Raw genomic sequence first — 27077 nt, 5'->3', positions numbered from 1 at the left:
CAAGAGAGTGACTGCGCACTCTTCTAGCAGTTCTTGCACAGCACGAGCAGTGTGGATCGGCGTCCTATCGCATTAGAATATATAGTCGCCTTCTAGAAACGGGCCGTCAAGAATGTATGGAACCAGTACATCGTCTATGACTGCCATGCAGCGATAAACTTACATTCGAGGCGTATCAGTGGGCGTCACGCAACGCTTAGCAAAGAATACCGGCTCATTTCACGCAGTAACGATGTGATCGGTGCCCTGCACCTGACAGTAGAACATTTCTCGACAATGCGGCCAGCGCGCGCCGCCGTAGCAGACGACGCCGTTCAAGATCCCCCCCTCGAGCATCTGCGCGAGCTGCTGCCGCCGCCTGACTCAAGCGCTCGCCGCATCGCGATGCCATGCGCTTCGAGTTTTCCCCTAAATGTGAAACAGACTGTACACCGCCCTTCGAAGAAAATGTCCACGCGCACACACCGCGCACGGCGCGAAACGTGCCCAAACACGCGCAGTGCAGGAGGCAATCAAGGCAGCGCGAACGAGAGATGGGAGAGGGGTACCACCCGCTAATAGAATTTTGCTCCGCATGCGGCGCTCTCAACGCCGGCGCTGCAGCGCCGCTCTCGGTGCCCTTCTTGTCTATACGCGGCCAGTAATAACATTCTCGAATCCGCGCGAGTGTTCGTGCAGAGCCAAGGTGTCCGGATGTTGCTTCATCATGAGACGCCAGCAAAATTTCTGGACGTAGCGACGATGGTACAACAAGAAGGTAGGCCTTCTTCGTAGGATCGAAGTTCTTTTTGGCTAGAACACCATTTCTCAAGCAGAATGCGGACACACTGCGCTTGAAGATTTGTGGTACCCTGTCACTTCGTCCTTCAAGGTACTCAATGAGGCCACTAAGTTCAGGGTCGGCCCGCTGTTGCGTGGCGAAATCAGAGGCGGTAACCATGCCCAGAAAAGTTGAGTCGTCGTCTGTACACGGTGGTGGTCGCTCGACGGCGGCTTGGGACAGACAGTCTGCATCTGAATGCTTTCTTCCGTTCTCGTAGACTATGGAGATATCGAACTTCTGCAGCCGCAAACCCCATCTTGCAAGGCGTCCGGACGGGTCCTTCAGGTTTGCTAACCAGCATAAAGCATGGGATCGGTAACAACCGTAAAAGGTCAGCTGTATGCATATGGGCGAAATTTTGATGTTGCCCACACTATTGCCAGGCATTCTTTTTCCGTTGTGGAATAGTTTGACTCGGCCTTCGATAAAGAACGACTGGCACAGGCGATGACGTGTTCTCGTCCGTTCTGTCTCTGAACAAGAACGGCGCTGAGGCTGTAACTGCTGGCGTCGGTGTGTGGATTCCAGTGTCCGCCTTGTCGTCGAAGTGCGCCAAAATGGATGGCGATTGGAGACGGCGCTGGAGCTTTCGAAACGCTCCCTCTTATGGTACATGCCATACAAACGGGACGTCCTCTTTTGTCAGGTGTGTCAGAGGCTCTGCAATATGCAAGAAGTCTTTAACAAAACGTCTGTAGTAGGCGCAAAGTCCGAGAAACCTTCTGACGCCTTTCTTGTCACGGGGCGGTGGGAAGTGTCGCACAGCAGCTGTCTTCTCTGGGTCAGGTAAGACGCCTGCAGAGTTCGCAACGTGGCCCAGGAATTTCAGCTGTGCGTAGGCGAAGCGACATTTTTCAGGCTTCAGCGTAAGTGTAAGTCCGGAAGACTTGATAGCATGCAGTACCACCTCTAGCCTGCTAAGGTGTTCGTCGAAGGTAGAAGCGAATACTATCACATCATCAAGATATACCAGACAAGTCTGCCATTTAAGTCCAGCCAACACGGTGTCCATTACCCTTTGGAAGGTTGCAGGGCCAGTACACAGCCCAAATGGCATGACCTTGAACTGGTATAAGCCATCTGGTGTAATGAACGCAGTCTTTTCGCGATCCCTTTCGTCAACCTCTACCTGCCAATAGCCGGTCTTTAGGTCCATGGACGAGAAGTATCTTGCATTGCAAAGGCGATCCAAGGCGTCGTCAATTCGAGGGAGCGGGTAGACGTCCATTCTCGTGACCTTGTTGAGTCGGCGATAATCGACACAGAATCTTAGGGTGTTGTCTCTTTTTTTCACGAGCACGATGGGGGAAGCCCAGGGACTTTGAGAGGGTTCGATGACGTCGTCGTGCAGCATTTCTTTAATCTGTTTCCTGATTGCTTCCCATTCTTTCATGGACACGTGGTACGGTGACTGGTGAATAGGCCGTGTACATTCATCTGTTATTATCCGATGCTTTGTAAGCGTCGTCTGGCGAATCTTGGACGATATAGCGAAGCAATCCTGGTAGGTATGAAGCAGTTTCTGCAGCCATTCTTGTCTCGCTTGCGGCAGAGCAGGGTTTATATCGAATGAAATGTCAGGAGGTCGAGGTGCGAGTTCGTTTTCGACCGTGAGGACGTTGCTTATGTCGGGAATAGTCTCGAAGAGCGCCACCGTGGTTCCTTTAGCTAGATGACGGTATTCCAAGCAGAAATTCGTTATCAGTATATTGGCTGTTCCTTCGACCAGGCAGACGATCCCTCTTGCTACTGACAGCCCCCGCTCATACAGCAAACTTGGGTTCGCTTCGACCAATCTGCCGTTGTTGGTGCCCACTGCGATCAGAGTACTCGACCGGGGTGGCAACGTGATATGTTCATCGAGAATCGCAAGTGAAGCAGATAATGCAGGACTTTAATCGTACGCGATGGCGTTCTCTGGTGAAAGACTTATGGTCTGTGCCTGTAGATTAATGACCGCACTGTTTGCCGAAAGGAAATCTACGCCCAGAATGACATCACGGGAGCACTGCTCTAGGACAATGAAAACGGTAGGGTACGTGTGTCCTCGCACCGCTACACAAGCCGTACATCTTCCCTTTGGCGTCACTATGTGACCACCTGCTGTTCGTATCTGTGGGCCCTCCCAAGCAGTAAGAACGTTCCTTAATTGAGTGGCGAACACTGCGCTTACGACGGAGAAGTCAGCACCGGTGTCAACCAGTGCAAACACATCCCAATTGTCTATCTTCACTGCTAGGTCCGTGGATTTTGTTTTGCTATTGCACATGCGTCGGGGTGCGGTGCTGTGGCTTTGCCGATATTTGCTATTCACGCATCACTTGGTCTCGTCGCTGGCATGAACATTATATTGTCGCGTCGTTGACACATTTTGTTCGGGCGGAGCAGGCGTAGTTTCATCACTGGAATGTTGCGGCGGGGGAGGGTTTTCAGCAATGCGACTGGCCGCAACCGTGCCTCCACCGGTTGCCGTCCTCAGTTTCCCAAGCCATGGCTGGGGGACCTTCCCCGCGCTGCTTCCGCATAGCTAGGACGGGGAGAAGTAGAACGGCGGGATGAGGGTGACGGCGACCTGTAGCGGCTTGTTGACGAATTCTGCCTTTGTAGGTAGTGTTCAATCTCAAGTGGCCTTTGGCCAGGTTGCGGACGTGGAGCCCCGATAGGGAACCCACGGATGTCGAGGTTCCTGTAGAAGCAGCGACGGTATACATGGCCGGGCTTGCCGCAGTGGAAGCATAATGACGCTGGTCGGTAGTCCTCTAGACGTCGGACTTTCTCGGGGTTGCCTGTTCGACTCTAAGCGGGCAGTCATTTGGTCGTGAGCGTTGCAACGGCGAGTACGCCGATCTGGTCGGCCGCACTTGTCTTTGCACCGCTGCGGCATACGACATAACCTGAGGTGTTCGAAAGGTATATTCGGGTGCTTGGTGCAGCTGAACTAGTGGCCCTGTTCCCAGTGCCTGCTGGACTTCTTGTCTGATAACGTCGCTGAGCGCTGTGACTTGAAGACTGGAGCTAGGGAACATTTTACGAAGTTCCTCTTGTACTACAGCCTTTATTGTGCCTTGAAGGTTGCTCATGCTCATGGTGTCGAACTCCGTGGGAGACGCACCACGGACCAGAGCAGGGCGTCCATACTGTCTTCTTCGAACGTCGAGGGTTTTTTCCATGGCTGCGGCTTCACTTAAAAATTCAGCGACTGTTTTTGGTGGGTTCCGCATAAGCCCAGCGAAAAGCTCTTCTTTCACTCCTCTGATAAGAAAACCAAGCTTCTTTTCTTCCGGCATTTCTGGGTCTGCCTGACCAAAAAGATTCTTCATTTCTTCCATGAAGACGGCCACACTTTCGTTGAGCAGCTGGAGACGTGTTTGAAGTTGTCGCTCGGCTCTTTCCTTGCGAAGGACACTTGTAAATGTAACAAGAAGGCTTCGCTTGAAGTTTTCCCATGTCCTGAGCTGCGACTCTTGGTTGATGAACCACGTACGTGCAGACTCCTCCAGCGCGAAGTAAACGTGCTGCAGCTTCGCGTCGTCGTCCCACTTGTTGTAGCTCGCCACGCGCTCGAGCTGTTCGAGCCAGTCTTCAGGATCATCACAGGGGGTTCCACAGAATGTCGGTGGCTCCCGTGGCTGCTGCAACACGACGGCTGTAGGAGTGATGGTCTCGCTCATCTTGACTGTCGTGGCCTGTTTTGCAGGGCGTGTCTTCTCTGGTAGGAAGCCGTACTCAGGGGAGAGCCCAAGATTCCGGCGACTTCTTCGTGGGTCGTCTTCTTCTGGCTGATGCAGACTGGTGTCGCGAGTGCCTGAACGAGCGCTGGACATACCCAGCACCTCCACCAGTTGTCACGAGTGGTGGTACACACCGTTAATTAGAGAAGACGAGCGCACAGCAAGACAACCATTTATTGAGGTGAACATGTGCAAGCATGGACAGCAATCGACAAAGATTGAGCATCCCCTATCTGCGGGCAGTATTTAAAGGCTGTGAAGTAACGTGCGTAGAACTATCGCGAGAGATAGCGCGAGTTGCCCTGCCTGATACGATGGGCCCATCGTAGATACGAGGCTATCGCTATAGGTTCGTGCGAGTGCTCACACGCGTTAACATCCGTCATTCGGATGCCACCGGCACAGATGCAAAGCCCAAAAGGCACGTGGCACTATTGTCATGGCTGCTGAGGCAGTGGCAGGGTGACTGTGCCTACGGTGCAGCCTTGCAGTCCTCGATGGGAAATGTCCATGTGGGAGAAAATGTCCTTCAGTGTGGCTTGCTTTTTGCCGACTGACTGCACAGCTCTCAGTGCACGAACGTTCACTTCAAAAGGGTTGATCTTTTGAGTGCCAGCACATCTTGGGGATGACCACCTTTTGCTTATCACCCCACAGTCGTCACACAGCAGTTCCATTTTAGTCGCAATCCCAAGACATGGCCGAGTTTCAACACGAATTGGTGTTTTCCCGCACTGATTGCAGCTTGCTGCAGAGAGCAGCTCATTTAAGAGTGCTGTATATACAATGAAAAATGATGACTTGGGAACCACGTTGTCGGCACATTCTCCTTCTTTCAAAAGCTGAAATTTCCTCTTTGTTGCAGAGTTAGATGATAGCGCATTCAAAACATCCACTCTTGTCTCCGTTCGTTTCACAATCTCTTCATTCGTTAGAATTGGAGCTGAATATTTGATGTGACATCTGCTCACACCAATGTCGCACTGCCGTCATGACCACACGCAGGTGTGCCTTCACCACCACACGCGGGTGCGTCCTCACCACAGCCCATGGTCATGTTGTCACCAGCGCACGCGGTCGCATCGTCAACACAGCCCACAGTCACGTCGTCAACACAGCCCATGGTCGTGTCATCACCACAACACGCGATTGCGCCGTCAACCCGGCCTACGGTCACGTCGTCACTAGCGCACGGGGTCACGTCGTCAACACTGCACGCAGACGCGCTTTCCTGATCACCGACGTGCGCCGGTCGCACCTCATCGACACGGGCAGCGGCATCCGCTTCTGCGGGTAGTTTCGCCTTCTGTTCCACGCCTTTCGTCGTTTTCCATATGCGTGGGCCATTCGGAACTTGCTTCCTTTGGGGCTCATCACGGAACACGCCCATTAGGGTAGTTTGGCTGCCACGATGGTCAAACACAATGAACGGAATGTGCAAGGTACTGTTGCGCCAATGGGCGTGAGTGTGTTTCACGGGCAATTAAAATGTACAACAGCCAATAGGAGCACTCCATGTTCCTCACATGACTACTGCGCCCAATCACGATCGATGCCGCTTTTACCTCTTTTTCGCTCATGTTTGCTGGTTTTATTTTTCGGTGGAAAAATATGGCTCTGCAGCTATCTTGAGTTCTGATCTCTCCTCTTTACGATGATACCAAGATGGCAGGGCTGTGTGATTGGATGGTCAAGCTATCCGCAGTGCGACAATGCCTTCCGAAGCCCGATTTTTTTCGCAATTTTTGATGACAGTGCTCTAGGAGAGTGCTGTTTTCTCGATTTCTACCACGTATTTTGTTATAATATTTCACCACGAGGTAAAAAAAGGTCCGGGGATCATGAAAAAGAAATAAATAGGAAAATAGAAAATTTGGACCATGTTGACCACTTCAATTGCCGCGTCCCCCCCTAAGACGAACACCTAGGAAGTTGATGTCATCTTCGTTTGTGAAGCACACACGCATCATGCCCAAAGCATCGACCGTGCTTCACTTTGTTTTGCAGCGGAAACCGTGACACATCTTGGCTTGACTTGTGGCCATATCCTTTGAAACGGGTGAATGAATGAATGAAAAACTATATACTGGCTTTGGCGACATCTCGATGTGGCCGCAGCAGACACGGGCAAACTGTCTCATTAAATCTACTCGGCCGCCAATCAAGAGCACGTCTTGAAAACGGCGCCCGTTTGGCACCAGTGTGCCGCTCTCGAAGCGTCATTGCACAAGTCTAAAGCAAGTATGAGCATTAGTGAGAAACGAATGAGCCAAGCAGTACAGGCTGATGGCTCGATGGATCCAGAGAGGCCGGCTCTCACTTCAATGGGCGCCCTGCGTAAGGCTCCCCTTGCAAGTTCCAAAAATAGCTTACATCGTAAGAACCCCAGCCCCGGTTACGTACAATGTATGCACAGTGTGAGGCGTGCAACGCTAACTCCTTGCGTTTGGTGCTATAAGCTACACTAAAGCTGTGTGTTATTGTTTCCCTGGTGTCAGCTATGCATGCAATTTTTCATGTCATTGTCACAGCCAGCACAGCTCTTTGTAGTGTCAGAAACGCCATTTGCAGCTTTGTCTAGCTATCAGAGCCACCTCCTTCAAGTCTTCTGATTTGGGCCTCTCACTGAGTCAAGTAGCAAACATCACAGCATGGATGAAAGTTTCGCATAACACATGTCGAGGACTTTCTTGTATTGGGTCTAGCGACATAATAATGTCAGTGGTGGAGCAGCTCTGCCAATTGAGCCCAGAGTGGTTCTTTGTGCCATCCTGTTCCAAAACGACATCATAGTGGAAAAAAAGCCTGCGCGAAAGAAGCATGAAAGCCGCTTTGCTAGTTTTCTAGTTAAACTGATTAAACACTTGTCAACCTGGATCGCCGCATTGATATGCATAAAGCCAGCTCTGCTATACTTAGGGAGAGTGTGTTGGGAGGTTAGTTGGTAAGGTATGTATTTTGTGAACTTAAATTGCGCCAGGCATTAGACACCGAGGTAGAAGACAGGAATAACACGGTCAGAGTTCATCCCGTCTTTTTCTACCACGGCATCTCGTCTCTGGTGCGGTTTAAGTTCGCAAAATTCTGCTATATTTGATGGCTATTGCAGTTAAAATTGAAACCATATGATGTATAGGTGTACTTTTGACACTGCACCAACATTCATGCCAAAAGGTCATTTACCACTGCGACATCAGTGCAATTACTGTATTTTCATGTTTATAAGTTACATTCTTTTTTTTTTTCTTCTGAATTATTCATCGGTGCGTCTGATATAATGGTGCGACTTATATGTTGTTGTTTTTTCGGAAAGAACTGTCTTCAAAATCGGATTGGACGCTATTGCCACACGAAGAATGCTGGTTTGGCCTCCTCTAGCAGTTGCTACAGGTTGTGTGCACACGATAGAGGTATCGGGTTCTTCTCGTGGTTGAGTGGCCAAGCGCTGTGCAATAAGGATGGAGCCGCAATGCAAGCGGCGACAGGCCGACCGCCACGAGTCGACCAGCTCTGAAGTCATCGCATCTCATAGATCGCTTTCAAGATACAGCACGCACCACTGCACAAACTACGCAGTTGCTACCAGAGTACAAGCCACCCCCCTTCCCTCCCGTGCTGCCTTTCGGCTTTCTTCCCTTGTGCACGATTTGGCTCACCATTACATGCTTTCAGTCACACATGCAGCATACGGCGCACGGGAACAGTGTTATCGCCCTTGGACTTTATATGGACCATAACAGCAGAAATGCACCTGGAGTGTCCATATCATTGCTATCGCAATTCAGTAGGAATGGCACCAATACGCTTTGCATGTGACCAGCATTCACGTAGTGAACTATCACCGTACCTTTTTAAATCACTTACTAAATGAACAGGTGTGTCTTATACACCAATGCAACTTATGTAAGCTTTGTTTTTTCCAGAAAAACTACCCTGTTGTGGGGGGTGCGACTTATACAAAAGTACGACATATGGACTGGAAAATACATTACTTGCCTAGCCAGTATAGTGATTTAGGCAAGTTGGTTATTCGTAGTGAAATTTTTCATAGGCATATGAACATAAACATATGAAGCACTACTCAAAGTAGTGCTTCATGTGTTCTTTGCCCCTTCTTGTCTTTGTGTCTGTCAGCACTAAAACTTGCATAAACTGTGGAAAATTTTTTTTTCTGTGGGGAATTTTTTTTTCTGTGGGGAGGGTTATGAACAGGAGCAGTCTCAAATCAGCAGTGATGTGTTATTTCACCCCCAGCTGCACTTCGCATTTGCTCTTTCATCCTTCACGGTGCTCGTTGGCTCGGTCAAGTCGAGGACGCCGACGCTCAACACAGGAATGGGTGCCTAAGAGCTGCGCTCTAAGCATTTACTCTGTACGCACAAACTGAAAAGCCAAAGAATGGCCTTGCACACGTTTAGCGTGTTTAGCGTACCCCACAAGATTGACCGTGCATGATCTCGGCGAACAGGAGCAGAAATGCAGTTTTTTTTTCTCAATTGCCTACGCAGCATCCGCATGTCCACAGCATGGCTACCTATATTGCTTCCACTTATGCAAAGCGACTCATATCACAGGACTTGTGCAGTGTTCTGCCACCATGGCTGGCCCACTCTTCCCTTAATACAGCGGATGACTTTTTTTCCTTTTTTACTCTTTTGGCCATTTTTGTGGTAAGGGTTTGATTGCTTTCACCGCTGGGGTGAATACGCTAGTTCTAAGTATATGAAAAAATTTTTTTCTTTCTTTTTATTGTAGAGTTATGTCCTGTGGCATAATTTAAACGAACTCGTGCAACGAAGTTGCGGGATGTGTTCATTGGCAAATGCCGACCATTAATGGCACACACACGCTGTCTACCTATACTACCACTACAAATAATGGCTCTGTTCTCTCTGGCATTATGCAGTAAAACAACAAGCCCTACCTAAATAGTCTCTGCAACAAATATACACCATCAAACCTCCCATTCCTTTAATAAAGCGGAAAGCTTTCTTGAAGCGTTCAGCTATTCGCTTCCATTGAAAATTATCGCCAGTGGTGGTATTCTCTCTTTTCCCGCTTTTTTGCTTGTTCCCTCTGCACGTCCTGCTCCTGCACACTGCCTTCATTGCCCTCCCTTTCGCTGCCTGGCCTGTCTGTGGCATTTTCTTGTTGCCACATTATGACTGGCATTTTTTTCTAACACAGCAGCACCATAAGCAGTACGTTGAGCTCTGTGGGAGCGTAAATAGGGGTCTGGAAAGCCCCTCATCATATCAGGCCCTGCACTGCAAGCGGTCATGTTGCAGCTGGTCTTAGCTGTATGGCATTTGTGCACCCTGATTGAGGGTGCACAAATGACAGCTCTTTTTTTCTGTTGTTTACTGCCCAGCAGCACCAGCCAGTGGCACTGCATCAGCCTCGGCGAACACGGTGGGCGGAGGCGGTATGCCCACGTACCCCATCTTCCCCCCGGTGGCATCTGGCGCAGCACCGTACCCACCCTACCCAACGTCGGGCCCCACCACAGCCAACACAGGATACCCATACCCACCAGCCAGCACTGTAAGTGAGCACGCTATAGTGAGCAGGCTATAGTCGCAAATAGCTTGTAAAAATCCACGTTTTTCATACCAAAACTGAAACAAAAGAAGTGCCGCCATTATTGTATGGTGGAAGTGACGTACAGTGGAGAATGTAGAGAACCAGCGTGCATGCTGTCTGCTTTCCTTGCTTGTACTCCGTTTCGGTGTGTCAGCGAACAGGTCCCGTACCTATGCTAGCCACAGGGTTAGTTTACTTTGTTAACTGCTTCGTGCGCTGTGACAATGCCGTAGTGCACCCACGATTTTTTCTTAATTTGAAGTATTCTCCGACTTGAGCCGGTTTCCTCTATCTGGTTGTCTACGTTCAACAGCAGGGTGTCGATGCGTTCTGCCTCTGCGCAAAGAAGAGCGCATTGGGGTGGCCGAGCTAAAGGTGCAGTGTGGTCCAGCTTAACACGCACACGAGCCACACGTGCCGCAGGAATAGAACATGTCCTATCGCCCGCCGGAGCAGTAGGAACAGGGTGCATGAAACGCTAGCTTGGCTGACCAGCAGCATGCTGTTCGGGTTCACTGAAGCGAGTGTGTTGCGTTGGCACCTTCAGCAAACAAAGAAGCGCGCGCTCACCGAGCACTTGTCCGCCAGCACTAAGTCAACAGCTGATTGCCACGCTGCTGCGGGTCACGTGTAAAGAGCAGGGTAAAATTTTAGCGATTTTAACGTCTCCGGCATGACGTGTCAGACTTCACCGGCTGCTGCCTGGCACACTGGAAGCGCCAGGCTCGTCTACTGATCAGGCATCTACTGCCATCTCTAGTGAAGGATGATAAGTAGCTCTGGCTTGACACGGCCAGGCTAGAGAGGCTCGGTGCTAAGTGTGCATAAACTCGCGTACCGACAGGGCGGACTGTGGCTGTGATAAATATTCACCCATTTTGCTGTGGCAGCATTGCGTTCCTACATGGCTTGCCGCCATGTCTCAGCCTCCTTTGTGACAAATGCAGCATGCAGTTCCTGCTCGTTTCTGGTGCTATGTCAGAAAAGATTTCGTTCGTCTACTTCGACGCATCTGATGTAGATATGCACAAAATATCTTGGAAGATGATGTGCTACCAGAAATGATCACTGGAGAATGTCACCCTTGGACCTTAGATAAAACTTACCTTTCAACATTACCTTTGGTTTTCATGCGCCATCGCAGCATATAGTACTTATAGTCACACCAAAAAAGCCTTTGCCAAGCAGATCTTGATCTGTAAGTGTGCTGTTGAGATGCAGCTTGTGCAGCTTCCTGGACTGCAATTTACATGCTTTGTGTGCTATGGCTGATGTGCGTCCCACTTGCCTGCTGTGTCGCACTGCTCGCTTTTGCTATGAAAGCTAGAACAGGAAAGATGTGTTCGGCCTTCCTCTACTCAGCGTCGTGTACTGCAGAACCATTGCTTGTGCTCAAGTATGTACTCGAGCACCCGGCGGCCATGCAACGCATCGGCATTCTTGCACCAACTCAGGTCACAAGCGCAACAGGGAGAACGCACACCGAGAGGGGCGCGTCAACTCGCAAATGATGAGTGAGCAATGCGCCTGGCTGCCTAGGTGCAACTGAGAGATCAACTGCTGCGCATTGTCTTTCGATTTTCGCCACAAACGCATCGCTACCGCTTTGCTGCCAGGTGGATGCGTCATCTACATAGGTGCTATTTAATAGCTGCTAATAACAAAATTAGACGAATACCAGCCCTGCGGCTTTGCCTAGAAAACTTTGAGAGTATACGCCAAGTCAATTTAGCCCAAGTGAAATTTTGTTGCAGTTGGCTTTTAATGGTTCAATTCATAGATCAACTACCATTATTTGTTTTTTGCCCATATCTTATAAAATTCACAAAACCTATTATGTCTTAAAGGGACCCTGAAACGATTTTGACGATATTGTACAAATGTATTCAGTCGTTATGGTAGGCTCTTCTGATCATTAATTGATGTGTCTTAGGTGCTCCACGTAAAGCTTGTAATTTATTATAAGGTTTTAAAAATCTACATCACTACCCATTGCACCAACCCACTAGGGTGAGTTTTCAACCACCCCTCAGTCGGCAACGCCAAGTGATCATATGATAGCAGTAGGGCAAGCTATCCGATTGGCTGCCCAGGGCACGTAATCAATAATTTTTCCAACCTTGTGGTGAACAAATGTTCATAATATTTGGAATCTTAGTTCATTTGTTTCTATTAAAAAAAGAAAGCAACGGAAAAAGAACGCACAAGGACAATTTATCACTACACTCGAGACTTCCGGCACACAGCAAGTGTCGTCTGCTTGTGTTACAGCTTGCTCCGTGTTGACAACAGCTCCACGGCCAGTGTTGGTCTCAATCTTTCTTACTGCGAGCGCCATGGTTCATGCTTGTTGTGTTGTGGGCTGCAAACTTAGCGACTAACAATAAGCCAAGCTGCGACACCTAGTTAGTATGCCAGCACTGATAACAACTCAGTTCATATACGAAGGTCTGGAAAGTGTTTTCTATCGATGGAATATGTCTGTCAAATATAATTTAATGCTTTTTTCCCCTTGGAAGCTGAAGAAATGACAAATTCATCCTAATTGCCAACTGAGTTTTCAATTTAGTAGTGGACCACACTGTATGTGCCAGGTGGTTTCTGTGGTAATTGTCTACTCATTATTTATTTATTTATTACACCCCAAAGGTCCCTAAACGGGACATTACATGAGGAGTGGGCACATATTGAAAAACGGCATGTCAGGTTAGGTAGTGTGACTTGATTAAAACTTCTTTCTGGGTGAGTTGGTGCATACTTGGCATAAAAATTGTAACAGCGCCAACCCATGCATCCACAAAGACACTTGTGTCTCGTCCTCGTTACTTTGTGGATGCATGGGTTGGCGCTGTTACAATTTTTATGTCAAGTGTGACTTGAAAGATGGTATTTAATGGCAGCTTTGAAACGAGAAATGCAGTGATGTGGGTCATGTCGAGAGGAAGGGTATTCCATCGACGGGCTTTGTGTAGAGAAAAAGAACGTTGATACGTAGTGGAATGGGCGCGTGGTGGATACACAGCATTAGGTAGGATGCCTGTGGCGGTAGAAGCGATGGGCTGGGATTTGGTAACCTGTAGGCTGTGAATGGAAGAACCTAAAAAATAAATAAAGACAAGTGAGGGAAGACACAACCGGGATTTTAAGGCTGAAATAGTTATGTTATAGAAGTAGCGAGAAAGAATGAATCTGGCCAATCTGCACGATAGACAAAAGCGGGGAATGCGCATCGTGTCACTTAGCACAGCTCCGTGTGGTCATCAGCGCTGCAGTATCGACTGTGCCAGTGGCCACCATATTTACCAAAGGGGGTGGCTGTGAACATGTAACGGTCATTCCGTGCACTTGCTTTCATTGGCGAGGTGGTTGGTCAGCTTTCTGAGGGTTGTGCGACCGCTGTGAATAGATTTGCATTGATTCAATAATCGTAACTTTAGTCACCAACACCTGACAACGAAGCTCTCATTAGGCCTAACGGGCTAAACAGTGTAGCCAATGGTATGGCCGTGACAAAAATTTGCTGCCGGCTGATGTGTGATGGCAGCCAGAAAACTGTCATGGAAAGCTTGTTGCTCCCGCGTTCGCGCCGGTGGCTCATCAGTGATCGGTTTGAAGATCACGCGTCTTAGGTTATATTGATGGCCATTGAAGCAGTGTTCGGGTCCATGGTTGACCAGCCGGCAACTACCGTGAGCATGTGTGCCAGGTTGGTCTGTGCGCTCGAATGTGGGTAGAAAGCTCCCAACTGCGCGAATCTGCTTGCGTGAACACTGACCATGCGTATCCATGACAATCGGCTTGCCTTCCGGTAGCTAATTGGCTGAGTCTTCACACATACATCCATGCTTTCCACAAGCGCTGCTTTTGTTGTTCCCCCTGTTTGTGGAGTGTTAATCTTTTCGATCGGTCTGATCAACGTGGTCGAACCTTATACCAGTAAAGATTGCATGCAGTAGAAACGCAGCACGCGTCGGGGAACCGAACACGGCCGGGTCACTCACCAAAGTATCCATATTTGAAAAATTGAACATTAGATATTCAATTTGCGAATCGAATTATTCATCACTCACCTATTAAATTCGAAATCAAATATTCAAGTAGTCGCATACCCTCATTTATGAACAGGACAGACAGGAGGCAGTATGATACCTTTATTAGAAACATTGTTGGGCATAGTTATTGCACATTTTGAAATATACAGTGGAACCCCGGTTATACATCCCCTGGTTTTGCGACGACCCGGCTTTTACGACGGATTAACGCTGTCCCAGCGAAGTCCCCATAGAAGCAATGCATTAAAAACCCTGGTTATCCCACGCAATTTTACGTCTGGTCCGCGTTATACGAAGACCCTCGCAAAGCGCGGGACATCATATAACTTGCCTTTTCTTCTCCACAATCACTTTCTACCTCTCTTCTCGGTGGCGTCGCCTCTCATCGCATTGGGGAAGCGTTTCTGTCCCCCCCACCAGCCGCTTGCGACACCCGCTGTGCTGAAATAGCGCCTGCTCCACAATCACTTTCTCCCTCTCTTCTCGGTGGCGTCGCCGCTCGTCACTTTGGGGAATCATTTCCCTCCTTCCAGTTTCCCTGCAACAGATCGTTTCGACGACAACGTTGCGATCTGCGGCGAGGTGTTGCTGGATGACACCATGGAGGAGGCTTTGCCTAGTGCCGACACCGCTGCGAGATTGGACGAGGACAATGACGACGCCACAGATGCTGTGCCTGTGCCTACCACATTCGCCGAGGTGCTACGGCACATAGACGGCATACGGAACTTAATCTGTTCATGTGACGCCGCAGAGAACCTCCTTTTGGACGTTGCCCAACTTGAGCAAAAGCTCTTGGTTCACGGATCAAACAAGATCCAAGAGAAACTTACCGACTTTTTTTAAAGTTCACGCCGGCTGGTGGAAATCGCAGCAGTGGGCAGTGGAGTGCCGTAAAGGTTCGTTTGAATAAAACAGGATTGGTACCTGTACTGTAGCATCAATTGTTATCGCATTTACTTTTTTGGTAATTTGGGTTTCCAAACCCTGCAGGGTATGATAGTAGTTTACATTGAAGTTTCTCCTAAATCTGTCGTCCGAAATAAGTAGTATATTTATAGGCATAATTTATGTTCGGATTTTACGACGCCCGCATTTTATAATGCTTTTTCGTGCTCCCAAGAAAGTTGTATAATCGTGGTTCCACTGTAATTGTGGTGCAGTAAACTGGGCACTGGCAAAAGAAATAATGTGGACCCGTCCTGTCCATAATGTTTGGCTGTATGCTACGGTAGACATTTACTGTTAGGAACGGAGGAGGTCATTGACCATAGCAGCGTCCTAACAATAATTTTTAACAATGATGATATTGCCTTGCTTAGTAACTCAGGAGACCAACTGCAATGCATGCTCACTGACCTGGAGAGGCAAAGCCGAAGGGTGGGTCTAAAAATTAATCTGCAGAAAACTAAAGTAATGTTTAACAGTCTCGGAAGAGAACAGCAGTTTACGATAGGTAGTGAGGCACTGGAAGTGGTAAGGGAATACATCTACTTAGGACAGGTAGTGACTGCGGATCCGGATCATGAGACTGAAACAATCAGAAGAATGAGAATGGGCTGGGGTGCGTTTGGCATGCATTCTCAGATCATGAACAGCTGATTGCCATTATCCCTCAAGAGAAAAGTTTATAACAGCTGTGTCTTACCAGTACTCACGTACGGGGCAGAAACCTGGAGGCTTACGAAAAGGGTTCTACTTAAATTGAGGACGACACAACGAGCTATGGAAAGAAGAATGATAGGTATAACGTTAAGGGATAAGAAAAGGGCAGATTGGGTGAGGGAACAAACGCGAGATAATGATATCTTAGTTGAAATCAAGAAAAAGAAATGGGCATGGACAGGACGCGTAATGAGGAGGGAAGATAACCGATGGTCATTAAGAGTCACGGAATGGATTCCAAGGGAAGGGAAGCGTAGCAAAGGGCGGCAGAAAGTTAGGTGGGCGGATGAAATTAAGAAGTTTGCAGGGACAACATGGCCACAATTAGTACATGACCGGGGTAGTTGGAGAAGTATGGGAGAGGCCTTTGCCCTGCAGTGGGCGTGACCCGGCTGATGATGATGATGAACAATAATTTTTACCTGACCATACAGTACTTCGTGGAACTCACAACTGCAGTGGTCATTTACCAACCAACTCAGATCAAACTCTGTTGTTCAGTCCCATGCTCTCGTGTCTGTTGTCTGTCGTGCCATTTAAACACAGTAAATGCAATGATCCAATTTTCCCAACGCTTGGTTGTACGCTGTCACCTTGGGTCGATGCACTTTCTGACAACAGATATTCCTTTTTGATGCTGCAGACAAGCACGTCTGTTGGTGCAGCCAGTGTCTCCCAGACCGGCACCATCACCCAGGAGCACATCCGGGCCTCTCTGCTCACGGCCGTCGAGGAGAAGGTGAAGGCCCGTCTCAAGGAGGCCCTCTCTGGAGCTCAGGTCAGGGCTTCCATGTCGTTCAGAACCAATACAAAGCTAGTCGGCACAATGGTGCAAACAGCAGAGACATAACAATTGGCAAAAGGTGAGCACTGAGCTCTCTCGCACTGAGCACTCTAGACTGACGTCACGAGCCGGACGGCTGGAGAAGATGGACGCACGCACTTCGAACTAGCTTGAGTCGCATCAGTCGTGTGTGTCTGCCCCTTGTCAGAGTGAATTCCCAAACTGTTTGTGGTGGTCTATCATGCTTGAAATATTATTGCTTATGATGCACCATTTGTGTCGCATGAGTTTATTCTGAGTGGTAATCCTGCGACGAAGGATTGCAGCGAGCATCGCTGACACTGCGCTACGCTTCATCCACAAACAGAGTCCCACGGCGGCGCACCGCTAGAAACAAACATGCTGCATGTTTGGTCCATGGTGTTTTGTTTTGCTCCAAAGGGAAGCTACGACGAGGAAAGTTTGCCAAAGTCTGGTGCTTACTGATAGCTGCAGGTATGTTGTATTGTGTCGTCGTAAAAAGGAAAATAAGAACAAAATGCAATTGAGAAGGAACGAAAAAAAAACAATCACATTCTTAAAAATAAGCTTGTAAAAACATAAAAACCAATAGTATACAAATTTTATGCCATTTAAAACCAAGAGTATTTATTTAATATGATGAATGAAGCAATGTTGTACCTTTCCTGCCTCGATCGTCTTCTCACCCCCGGTTTGTAACGCTTTTGATAAATGCAGTGTTTTTTTCCAAGTAATTGTTAAATAGCAACTGATTCATTTGAAGCTCAAAAAACAAGTAGTGAATGTGGCGTGTACATGTAAACCAGCACAAAAGCCATGCAGAGCTGCTCTTTTTTCTTCTCTCCCTTGCAACAAAGCTAAGACAAAGAATGGTGTTGCAGAATGCACAGGGTTATTTTTCTTTCACGATCGGGCATGTGCTATAGCATTCTAATCACGGGAACTCTACCAAACCAGTGATCAAAACGAAAAAGTCTTTATTTATACCGAGAATTACGCATTTTTGAAGCACGGTTTTTTTTAGCAGGGCTGTTTTAGTCGCGGAGACAGTTGGCTGTTGCACTTCAGTCATCTGGCCGGGGCCTCCCTTTTTTTCTAAAGTTCTACCCAACTGTAGGCTTTCTGCATGCAGTCAAGCCCAATGTGGCGTTGGCAGGCCTGATGAATGTACAGTCAACGACCGATTTTTCGGACCCTCTAGGGAACGTAAAAACGTCCGAAAATTCAGGCAGTCCGAAAAAATGAATGCATACAAAAAACCGCACCTTTTTTCTTTTTTTCTCAGATCTAGAGGTAAAGGGCGAAGTACCAATGTTCCGAAACCCTGCCAAAGCATCAATGAAGGTGCTATAAAAAGAGGCGTTAAAAGAACTCTGTATGTAGCCGACTGCCGGTTTATTATGTACATGTGCATCGTCGGGCAGCCAGTGTTATTGCTGCAGTGGCTTGAAGAACTTGTTGATTGTTGTTTGGACGGCGTTCCAGTTGCATGCGATCATATTCGCCTCGATCTGAGCAAGGGTCATGTCAGCACTGTACACCGATGAAAAAGTCAACAGTGCTCGCGTCAACTTGGCGTTTGTAGGCCGCGCAGGCATTGGCTCCTCATTTTCAACATCGGAGTCTTCTGAATCCCCCACAACCTGACAGACTATTCCCTCGTCAGTCAGTTCTGCGCAAAAGTTGAGCTCGTTGTCAGCGTCAACAAACTGTTCAAAAGTTATTTCCATGAGTACGGTACTGCTTTCCGCGCTTCGATGCCATAGGCGAGGATGACGAAGACGGGAGTGGGGGCCATCGAAGGCAAGCGAAATCCTCAAGTTGCGAACACTGGAGTTCGCTGAGAAGCGTCGAAGCACCTAGGCCTAGCGTCGCAGAGCACCAGAGCACACTTGACACAACAGCACAACCACACACCACGCTAGCCAAAGCGTGGCTTGCCCAAACAAACGAAATAGCGCCGCTCCAGAAACTCCGCCGGAAGCGGAAGTGCGGCCATTTGCGGCGATTAACATAGCCAGCGTGGCCAGACCAAGTCGGTGTGCGACGGCTAAATTTGGCTAGTTGTGGTTCAAAGTGGTGATATGCTTCAGCTGCAAGTCGATTTCCTACGCAAGGGCGCTGCGCGAGGAGCCAAAGGACCTTCCGTCGCGTCAAAAAGTCCGGAAAATTGGACGGCGGGGGGTTTGAGCGTCCGAAACTTCAGATGTCCTTATACAGTCAAACCTCGATATAACGAACACGCATATAACGAATTATTGAATATATCGAACTCTTCCGAAATATTTTTGTCAAACACATGTATTTTTAACTTCCTTTAGCGAACGCGGTTTGGCATAAAACTGATATAACGAACTTCGCGACGCCAAGCCCTACCTCCCTTTACTAGTAGGCGGCAGGCTTCGTTGCACTACAGCTGTGTTGTGCGGCGCAGCAAACGTTCAGGACTACCTCGCAGGCGCTGACAGCTCCACAGATGCCACGTCGTCATCGAGAGTTGACAGCCAAAGAAATCGTCCGCATCTCACAACCGCTGACAGCACCGCTTCAGCAGCGGCGTGATCGAATGTTGCTTTTCCGTTTTAGTGTTAGCAGTGGCGTGGCCGTCGTAGCGTTGTGTGGAGGCTCTTTCGGTGGTCGTGTCGAGTGCGGTGCGCGGGTGTGTGTAGTGCTGTGATGGCGATGAATGTGAAAAAAAGAGTGGCACTGACGTTAAAGACGATGCTCGAGATCATTCAACGTGCAGTGCTATTGAGGGCAGTGGGTTTGCCCTTGTTGAGTGTTTGCAAACTGTGGAACAGGGCGTGATACGGTATGCGATCAACACAAAGAAGCAGGCCGCGATAACGCAGTTTTTTGTGCGTAAATAAATGAACGTGACCCAAGTAAGCATCGTTCGAGTTGCTGTGCCTTCTCTGATTGAATTTTGCTCCTCTTGCATGTATTTTTTACGAAATTTTATATTACGAATTATGGATATAGCGAACTAATTTCCGAATTTTTAACTGTTCGTTATAACGAGGTTTCACTTTACATTGATTCTATGGGGCTCGTGGCGGTGCCGCGAAGACGTTTGAAATATCAGGCATGTCCAAAAATTTGGGCATCCGAAAATTCAGTCGTTGACTGTATTAGGTTTTATAGAAATAATAAAAGAGTTTGTTGTTGTTGTTGTTGTTGTTGTTGTTGCAATCCTGGAACTTCACGGTTTGGAAGTTGCCACCCATTGTGCCTGACGACTCAAGCCAGGCACCATCGCTGGCATTGACCACCCCTGTATGTTCTGGCTTGCTGCGTGGGCAGGATCCAGCAATCTTCAGCAGCTTTATTTGTTATTATTATTTTTTGTTCTTTATTTTTTCTGCTTGGTCTCCAGCTTGGACTTGTATTTAAGAGGGGGACCCGTCTCGGAGACCAAAATATCACTTACAAATCAATTTTTCATGTCTGCTATTTTTCTTATCTACATATCATGGGGCACCTGCAGAAAGAAAACTAGCTTAAAATGTTGTCGTTGAGGAAAAAACTGTTTTTATCCTACGAAATGCTCAGTTTTGCAGCTATAAGTCCAAGCATGTTGCCTCTGAGATTTTTCACGAGTACGCGAGCAGCCATGGGCTCTGCCTTATTTCGGAGGTCATGCTTAAAAGCTGCAGTCTAAGTCATGTGTCACTTTTGGCGAGTGGTAATAGCTGCCCCCCCCCCCCTTTTTTTTGTCAGCTTCAGTATAAAAGTTGGCTAGATCTGCAAGTTTTTCATTACTCTTCAACTCTAATGACAAACATGAAATTTTGCATGGAGGTTCCTCTATACTGAGACATTCTAATTGAGAATGTATTAAGGAAGAAATGGAGTTGAGCACATCACATGATGAATGGTGGATGCAACTGGTGGTCTATTAGAAAGTGAATGGACTACTGCCATCATGGCACCGGCAGGCCTGCTGTGCACGGGGTGAAGTTGGTCTCTTGGAGGCCACTTGCAGAGGTCTGGCAGTGTACATGCTGATGGCAAAGCAGAACTTTTGGCGCGTTGTGCTGCAGGCGGAGATGGACGTGCTGAAGCGCACTCACGATGAGCTGACGCAGGGCAAGACGAAGCTGGATGACATGATCAACCGCATGGACAGAGAACAGGTGGGTGCCATGCTCGGCCATCAGAGATGCAGTTGAGGGGTCAAGCTTCATATTGCAAAATTCATAATGCCCATACTATGTTGTACATGAGCACTAAGATGCCAATAACTTGTGCAGCACTGTTAATACCGTATTTACTCGCATAATGATCGCACTCGCGTAATGATCGCACCCCGAACTTGCCGCAGCGATATGTCGTGTGCTAAGTCTAGCTAATAATGATTGTGCTTACCATCTGTCGAATGCTATGCGAACGACTCTTCAAGACAAGCCAAGCGGCCTGCACGCACCAAACATTCTTAAGTAGATGCCTCATTTCATTACTGTCATCACTTTCCGCACTTCCATGACAAAATGAGGTACAACCAAACTTGCCTTTATTATGGGTTGGCTTTATAATGGTTGATGTCAACAAAAACAATAAAGGCGCATTTCGATCCTTTTCATCTGCACTCGTGAGCACGCAACAAATCGCGAGCGGAAATGTCAGTCTCCAGCTTGGAGACTGACTTATCAGTGTAAACGTGGCGTTTACACTGATACGTTAAAAGTGTGCCCTATTCATATGCCGACGCTTGTAACACAGCTAAGATATTCGCGCACCTTTAGCGGAAACGTGCCGTATTAGGATAGTAGTGAAGACAGATGCCGCAGTTTCCGCAGCATGTCGGCCATGCATTTCTATGTCACTGGCAGCTAAGCACGCCCACCTGTTTCTGTCCCCTCAAAGTGGACATGGCTACGTTATTGCCGCAAACTTGCCGATATTAACGATATTATTCATCACTGATACGGAAGAAACTGTTTCAATGCACGTAATGTACTCACGAGAAGCAAAAGTAATCGCGTTCGGCGCGTTCGGCTTGCTCTGCGAGCCGCCATTTTTGTTTTGGTGTCCCGCACCCGCAATCTCGCATCCCGCAGCAAACGCGGTACGAAAAAAAAAAAATTATTTTTTCGCGGGAAATTTAATTTGCGTAATGATCGCACCCCTGAATTTGCATCAATTTTTCTGACAAAAAAAGTGCGAATACGGTATCTACGGGGGAAGGCTTACCATTTGTAGGGATCATGCTTCTAAACATCTACTCAGTCATTCGTGTAACATCCTTCGGTGCAGGGTCACCAAAGACTAGTCGTCCCAAGGACGGAAGCTGATTGTGGCAAATAAAGCTTAAAAGCCGACTCCTGCAATCCTTAAGGGGGACACGAGTCTCAAAAACCGAAAATCGTGAAAAAAGTCGATTTTTGGGAACTACTTGTTTCCGCCTCTATAATGCCCAATCTACACCGTATCAAAACGATTTGCCCGAAAACGCACCCTAAAGCCTGTTTCACATGATGCAATTCTCGTCGCACCGGAAGTGCGATTTCCGTCGTTTGCTATGAAAATTGCAGTCGCAGTGCCGACCCGCCGATTTTCGGCTGCGCCCAACGGGTTGGTCGCACAGTCGCACCGTCGCAGCGATCGCTGCGATTTTCTGTCGAAATTGCGCGAAGAGCTATCGCAGAGCTATTTTGCTGGTTTGTTTTGGGAAATGGCGTCTCGCACAAGTGCAGTGCCGGAGACGTGGATTGCCAAATTCGGTACGTACGGGAAGGGAGAATAAAAAACTGGTCCTGCAGATTCCGTTCTCCCGTTTCTATGCGTTTCTTGACAAGCTACATAGCAAATGAAGTGCATTTACACGTTTGTTTCGTACACCTTTGCGAGTTGTCAGTACTAGGACGTGTTCGATCCCCACCAGACGACGAGGTCTTCACAATTGTCTTTCCTTCAGTAGCATGCAAAAATCGCACTTACAGAGAAGCTTGAATTATTTCAACCTCGGTAAGGGCAAATGACAAGACAGCAAAATACCCGAACTTTCAACATTGTGCTGAACGCAGTACCGTTCAGTTGCATTTTCTTGTCGGTTTTCAAGAGTGAATTTCCCAATGCCTCTTGAAATACCTCTTATTAAATTTGACAGAGCAAAAGTGTAGGCTATCGTAATGAATTTGCTACGATAGCATTAAATCCGTGGCTTGAATAAAATATTACATGCACGTTAAGTTCCACCTCTTCTCTGGAGAATTTCTTTTTCTTGCACAGAAACCAATAAACATTGACTATGTTGCGGACTTTGTATCCTTACTGCATCTGTATGAACACTTGCTCTGCAAGGTAATTAACTGTACAGCTAGTAGATTAAGTAAATTGCTTTCTATAGTGGTACAGTGACAACGTACCCTCCTGCACAATTATGTAGAACTCGTGCAACAATGCGAAAAGCAGGCAAACGGCCTGTTCTTGTGGGGATAAAACAGTATAAAACGACATGCTGAAGAAAAGTAAATCAAAACTGTGCAGTGAAGTCAGCCAGTACAAGCAGTTCTTGCACGTTCACAGCTGATCAAGTGTGCAGAAACATTCATATGCCTTACATGTTTCTAGTAAGTTTCTAATAAGTTTGTGATCACATATATTAGTGTGTAAGCCCATATAACGATATCCGCTGCGATTACTATCTTTATAAGTAATGAAATACCATGCCACTTGCAAGAACATATATCACCCGAGGATTTTAGAACAAATTTCTGCATTTCAACTATACACAATATGTGGTTTATTCAATAAAGGACCACAAACTGGGCTTTTTTGCAATGGCAAACTTATTCTAAATTTTAATTACATACAGGCAAGAAAAAAAATGTATAGACAAAAATATTGTTCTTCAATTTATTCACCTGCCACTGTAACTATAGCATTCTGCTGCTAACACACAAGGCGAGGGGTTGATATGCCAGCCACGGAAGTCGCATTTTGATGGGAGTCATAGGTAAAAGAAAGCTCTTGCACTTAGGTTTAGTTCACCACCTTTTATTGAACCCTTAAACTTCAAAATACTATTGCATAGGGGGGCATGCTTATGCAAAATCTAACACAATAACAATAAACACAAATCTAACACAATCTAACAATAGAAAGCAAAGGGCAGAATTGTAAAAGAACCATCTTTCGTGATAATTCGAGTGTGCAAACATTCATTGCATCAATATGTATTGTTCAACAGCACTGCACAAATAAGCATAATTAGGTATAGCCAGTACTCTGTCAGGAAGCTGGTTCTACAGATGTATAAATGTCAAGGCATGAATGCTCATACTGCGTCGCACACATAGCACAAAGAAAACCTTTTTCAAGAGTTGTCCCTTCTGGTAGATATGAGTGGGCCATAAGCAGCAGAAACTTTATTGCAGGACATTGTGTAATACCACTTATGAAAGAATGAAGAGAGTGAAGAGGCCTTTAACATCAGTACCTAATGCTACTCTAATAAGAGGAACGATGAGCAAAAACATTTCTGGTAGAGCACTTGAACAGTAACTTTCTGAAAAACAGAAAATTCCGGGTGAGAGTTGGAGGTACATTTGGCCCACCCACTCCAACAACACAGGCATACTACAAGAAACACTACAGCCTATGGTGTATTACAGTCTATGGGAAAGCTATCTTATACAGAAATCAAGAATGATGCAACAAGCCCTCGACAACACTGCAGACTTTCTTGGCCAGTCTGGCCTCTCGCTTTCTGATAAGTCAGCTCATATCAACGTCGGAAAAAAAGAAAGACTAGAATCAAGAAGTACCCCAGATTGCACATTGTGATCCACATAGCTGGACAAATATGCCCGCAAGTCAACATCCACAAATCCTCAGCTAGTGTAAGCCCATGACGGCAGAGCCAGCACGGGGGTGAAACAATTATGCAGTGCCTGGACGCAACTTCCGCATCTGGTGAAAGGAATAATCTCAAAATCATAGGGGGGGGGGGGGGGTCGAGCGGATACTATGGAAAATTGCAGATGCTGTGCTGTGCTTGTGTCCAAGGTATTGTACGGTGTGAATTACCAGCAGCACACAAAAAAGACAACTCATTGAATACAGGTATCGGGTTACAGGTATTTCAGGCTTTACCATGCTTGAAGACCTCTATGAGAAAGAGCAAACGAACGAGCGCCTAGACAGAGTAGAGTTGCAGCCTGCAGCACAAATTCTTTGCCTCAAGAGCTCAGAACCTGGTCCCAAGATACTATGCCAGCTAGCATATGAGATGCAAGGACGACTACCCCTCCCTTCAGAAACAACCTCGGGAGCACCTGAACTTGAAACACAACAGGCCCATACCGTGAAATATGGGGGCAGACATTTAGGCCAGGAGACTATGCTACTGCCAAACACACAGAGGAGGTTGCTAATCATGATTACGCAAGCAAACATCAAGCACACAGTACACTGATGTGGCAATAGCAGTGTAACAGTAGCATGACACTACGTAAAACTAAACCCCATATAAGTGAGTACCATTCCAGGTCACCCTACACCTAGAAAAGCTGAACTGAAAGCAATCAAAGCAGCACCCTGCACAACACCCTGCATGGATTCACCAGAAACTGTCTGGGCCTGCACATCACACAAGATTGTTAGGAAAATCAGGAGATTGACACATGACTTGTAAGCACATGGCCAGAAATTAAATTACAGGATACATAGCCTTACAGATATTCCAGGACAAAAGCGGGCTTATAAGCCCGACATAATAACTGAAAACTGGATAAGTTTGTGTGTATTCATTATTAACTAAAGTGCAACAGATAGCCAACAGACAAGAACGAAGCGCTCTGTGTGTTCACTTCGTTCTTGTCCATCATATCTATGTTGCACTATAGTTAATGAAGTCATAAGGCTGCACAGGAGAAGAATGATACCTCTCCCCAAGGGCCTGATTACACACACGCACGCAGACAGACAGACAGACAGACAGACAGACAGAAATGTTGCAAGAGTGCATAGCATGAACCAGTATTAACAGGATGAGGACTAACTTTCAACTGAGGTTCATTTGTAAAAATGAGGCGAGTTATACAAATTACCAGAAAAAGAAAGACGATGAGCAAAACGAGAACAAGGTGAAAGCAGGAGCCAACGTTTCGACAAGTGGACTTGTATTCTTCAAGGTTCACTTGTGGAAACGTTGGCTCCTACTTTCACCTTGTTTTCGTGTTGCTCATCGTCTTGAATTTCTATCTTCCGTCTTCCCTGTGTTTTCCCCAGAAAAAGGAAGACATCTTTGAAGGATAGATAAAAATTGGTGCTTGATGCAGCCAAACATAAATAAAAATGCTACAGAAAGAAAATACAGAAAAATGTTAAGTGCAGGAAAAAAATAATTACAATTGCCAATCCTGCATGCCAGCACCTTTCAAGAAACACTGTTGTTATTCGAGTAGATAGACTGACAGCTTGCTTATGCAAGCACATTCTTCCAGTTCTATGCCATTGGAAAAAAAAAGGAGTTTCCTGGAAGGTAGCCATATGCACACTTGGTGATCACAATGTTTTTTTCCCTGGACTTGTATATCTATATTTATTTTCTCCCTTTCCCGTTTTTATGATTGGGTTCATCAAGCACTAGTCTTTATCAGGTTTTATTGCTGTACTACTTTCTGGTAACCTTTATAGATCACTGCATTTTCACAATAATCCTTTTAATTAGAAGTTAGCATTCCCTGTTCTTACTGCTTCACACTATACATTCTTGCTACAATGGCCAAATAAAAGATTTTATAAGGTACACAGAAGCATCATAAGGGCCATTAAAGTGACTTGTTGCAGTCTAAAAAAAATAATGAATTGCCTGGCTGCAAATCGCACCAGAGAACACATAGGACGAACAAGAAAACCGAGATGATCTAACAACCAAAAGTTTAATGTACACACCGAGTAAATGCTGGCTAACAAGCAATAAACCGAACATACACAAAAAGAACCAAAAATTAATGTGTGTTTCCTGACAGGAAATGCATCCACTTCTAACGGAGGCCGTGCTGACAAGATTCTCCCAGAATTTTTTAATCTACAGCTTCCATAATTTCTCTAGGCACCCGATCTGCACAGAATGCTAGCTTTTTCCTCTACAATGCACGCTCAAATGTGGAGATGCAAATACACTGGGAGAATCTTGTCAGCATGGCCTCTGTTACACTTTCAGAGATGGATGCGTTTTCTGTTGGGATCTGTATGAACACACATCAGTTTTTGCTTCTGTTTTTTGTGTAACTTCGATTTATTGCTTGTCAACCGGCATTTACTCGGCATGTTCAATAAACTTTCATTTGTTAGTACGCCTTGGTGTCCAGCAGAAAGGTGTTCATTCTTTTTACAGTGGAGCTGTATATGCCTAGGCAAAACACTCGTGGTCCGATCCCAAAAACCCTAGTGTAGGGGTATGAGCCATT

General features: G+C 46.9%; 1 protein-coding gene across 2 annotated transcripts in view; it reads left to right on the top strand.

Annotated features, from left to right (window-relative positions):
- The window catches only part of TSG101 (tumor susceptibility gene 101), a 106336-nt gene that overhangs the window by 48266 nt on the left and 30993 nt on the right, over positions 1-27077 (top strand). The window contains exons 7-9 of one of the 2 annotated variants that reach the window (XM_065454781.2): positions 9926-10098; positions 16498-16632; positions 20703-20795. In XM_065454781.2, the coding sequence (XP_065310853.1) occupies positions 9926-10098; positions 16498-16632; positions 20703-20795 (401 nt within the window). The remainder of the gene's footprint in view (positions 1-9925; positions 10099-16497; positions 16633-20702; positions 20796-27077) is intronic. The other variant, XM_065454782.2, reaches the window with a different exon arrangement.

This window comes from Dermacentor albipictus, unplaced genomic scaffold (genome assembly GCF_038994185.2).
Source record: "Dermacentor albipictus isolate Rhodes 1998 colony unplaced genomic scaffold, USDA_Dalb.pri_finalv2 scaffold_16, whole genome shotgun sequence".
In the NCBI taxonomy this organism is placed as follows: domain Eukaryota; kingdom Metazoa; phylum Arthropoda; class Arachnida; order Ixodida; family Ixodidae; genus Dermacentor; species Dermacentor albipictus.
This window is presented reverse-complemented; position numbering and strand designations above follow the sequence as displayed.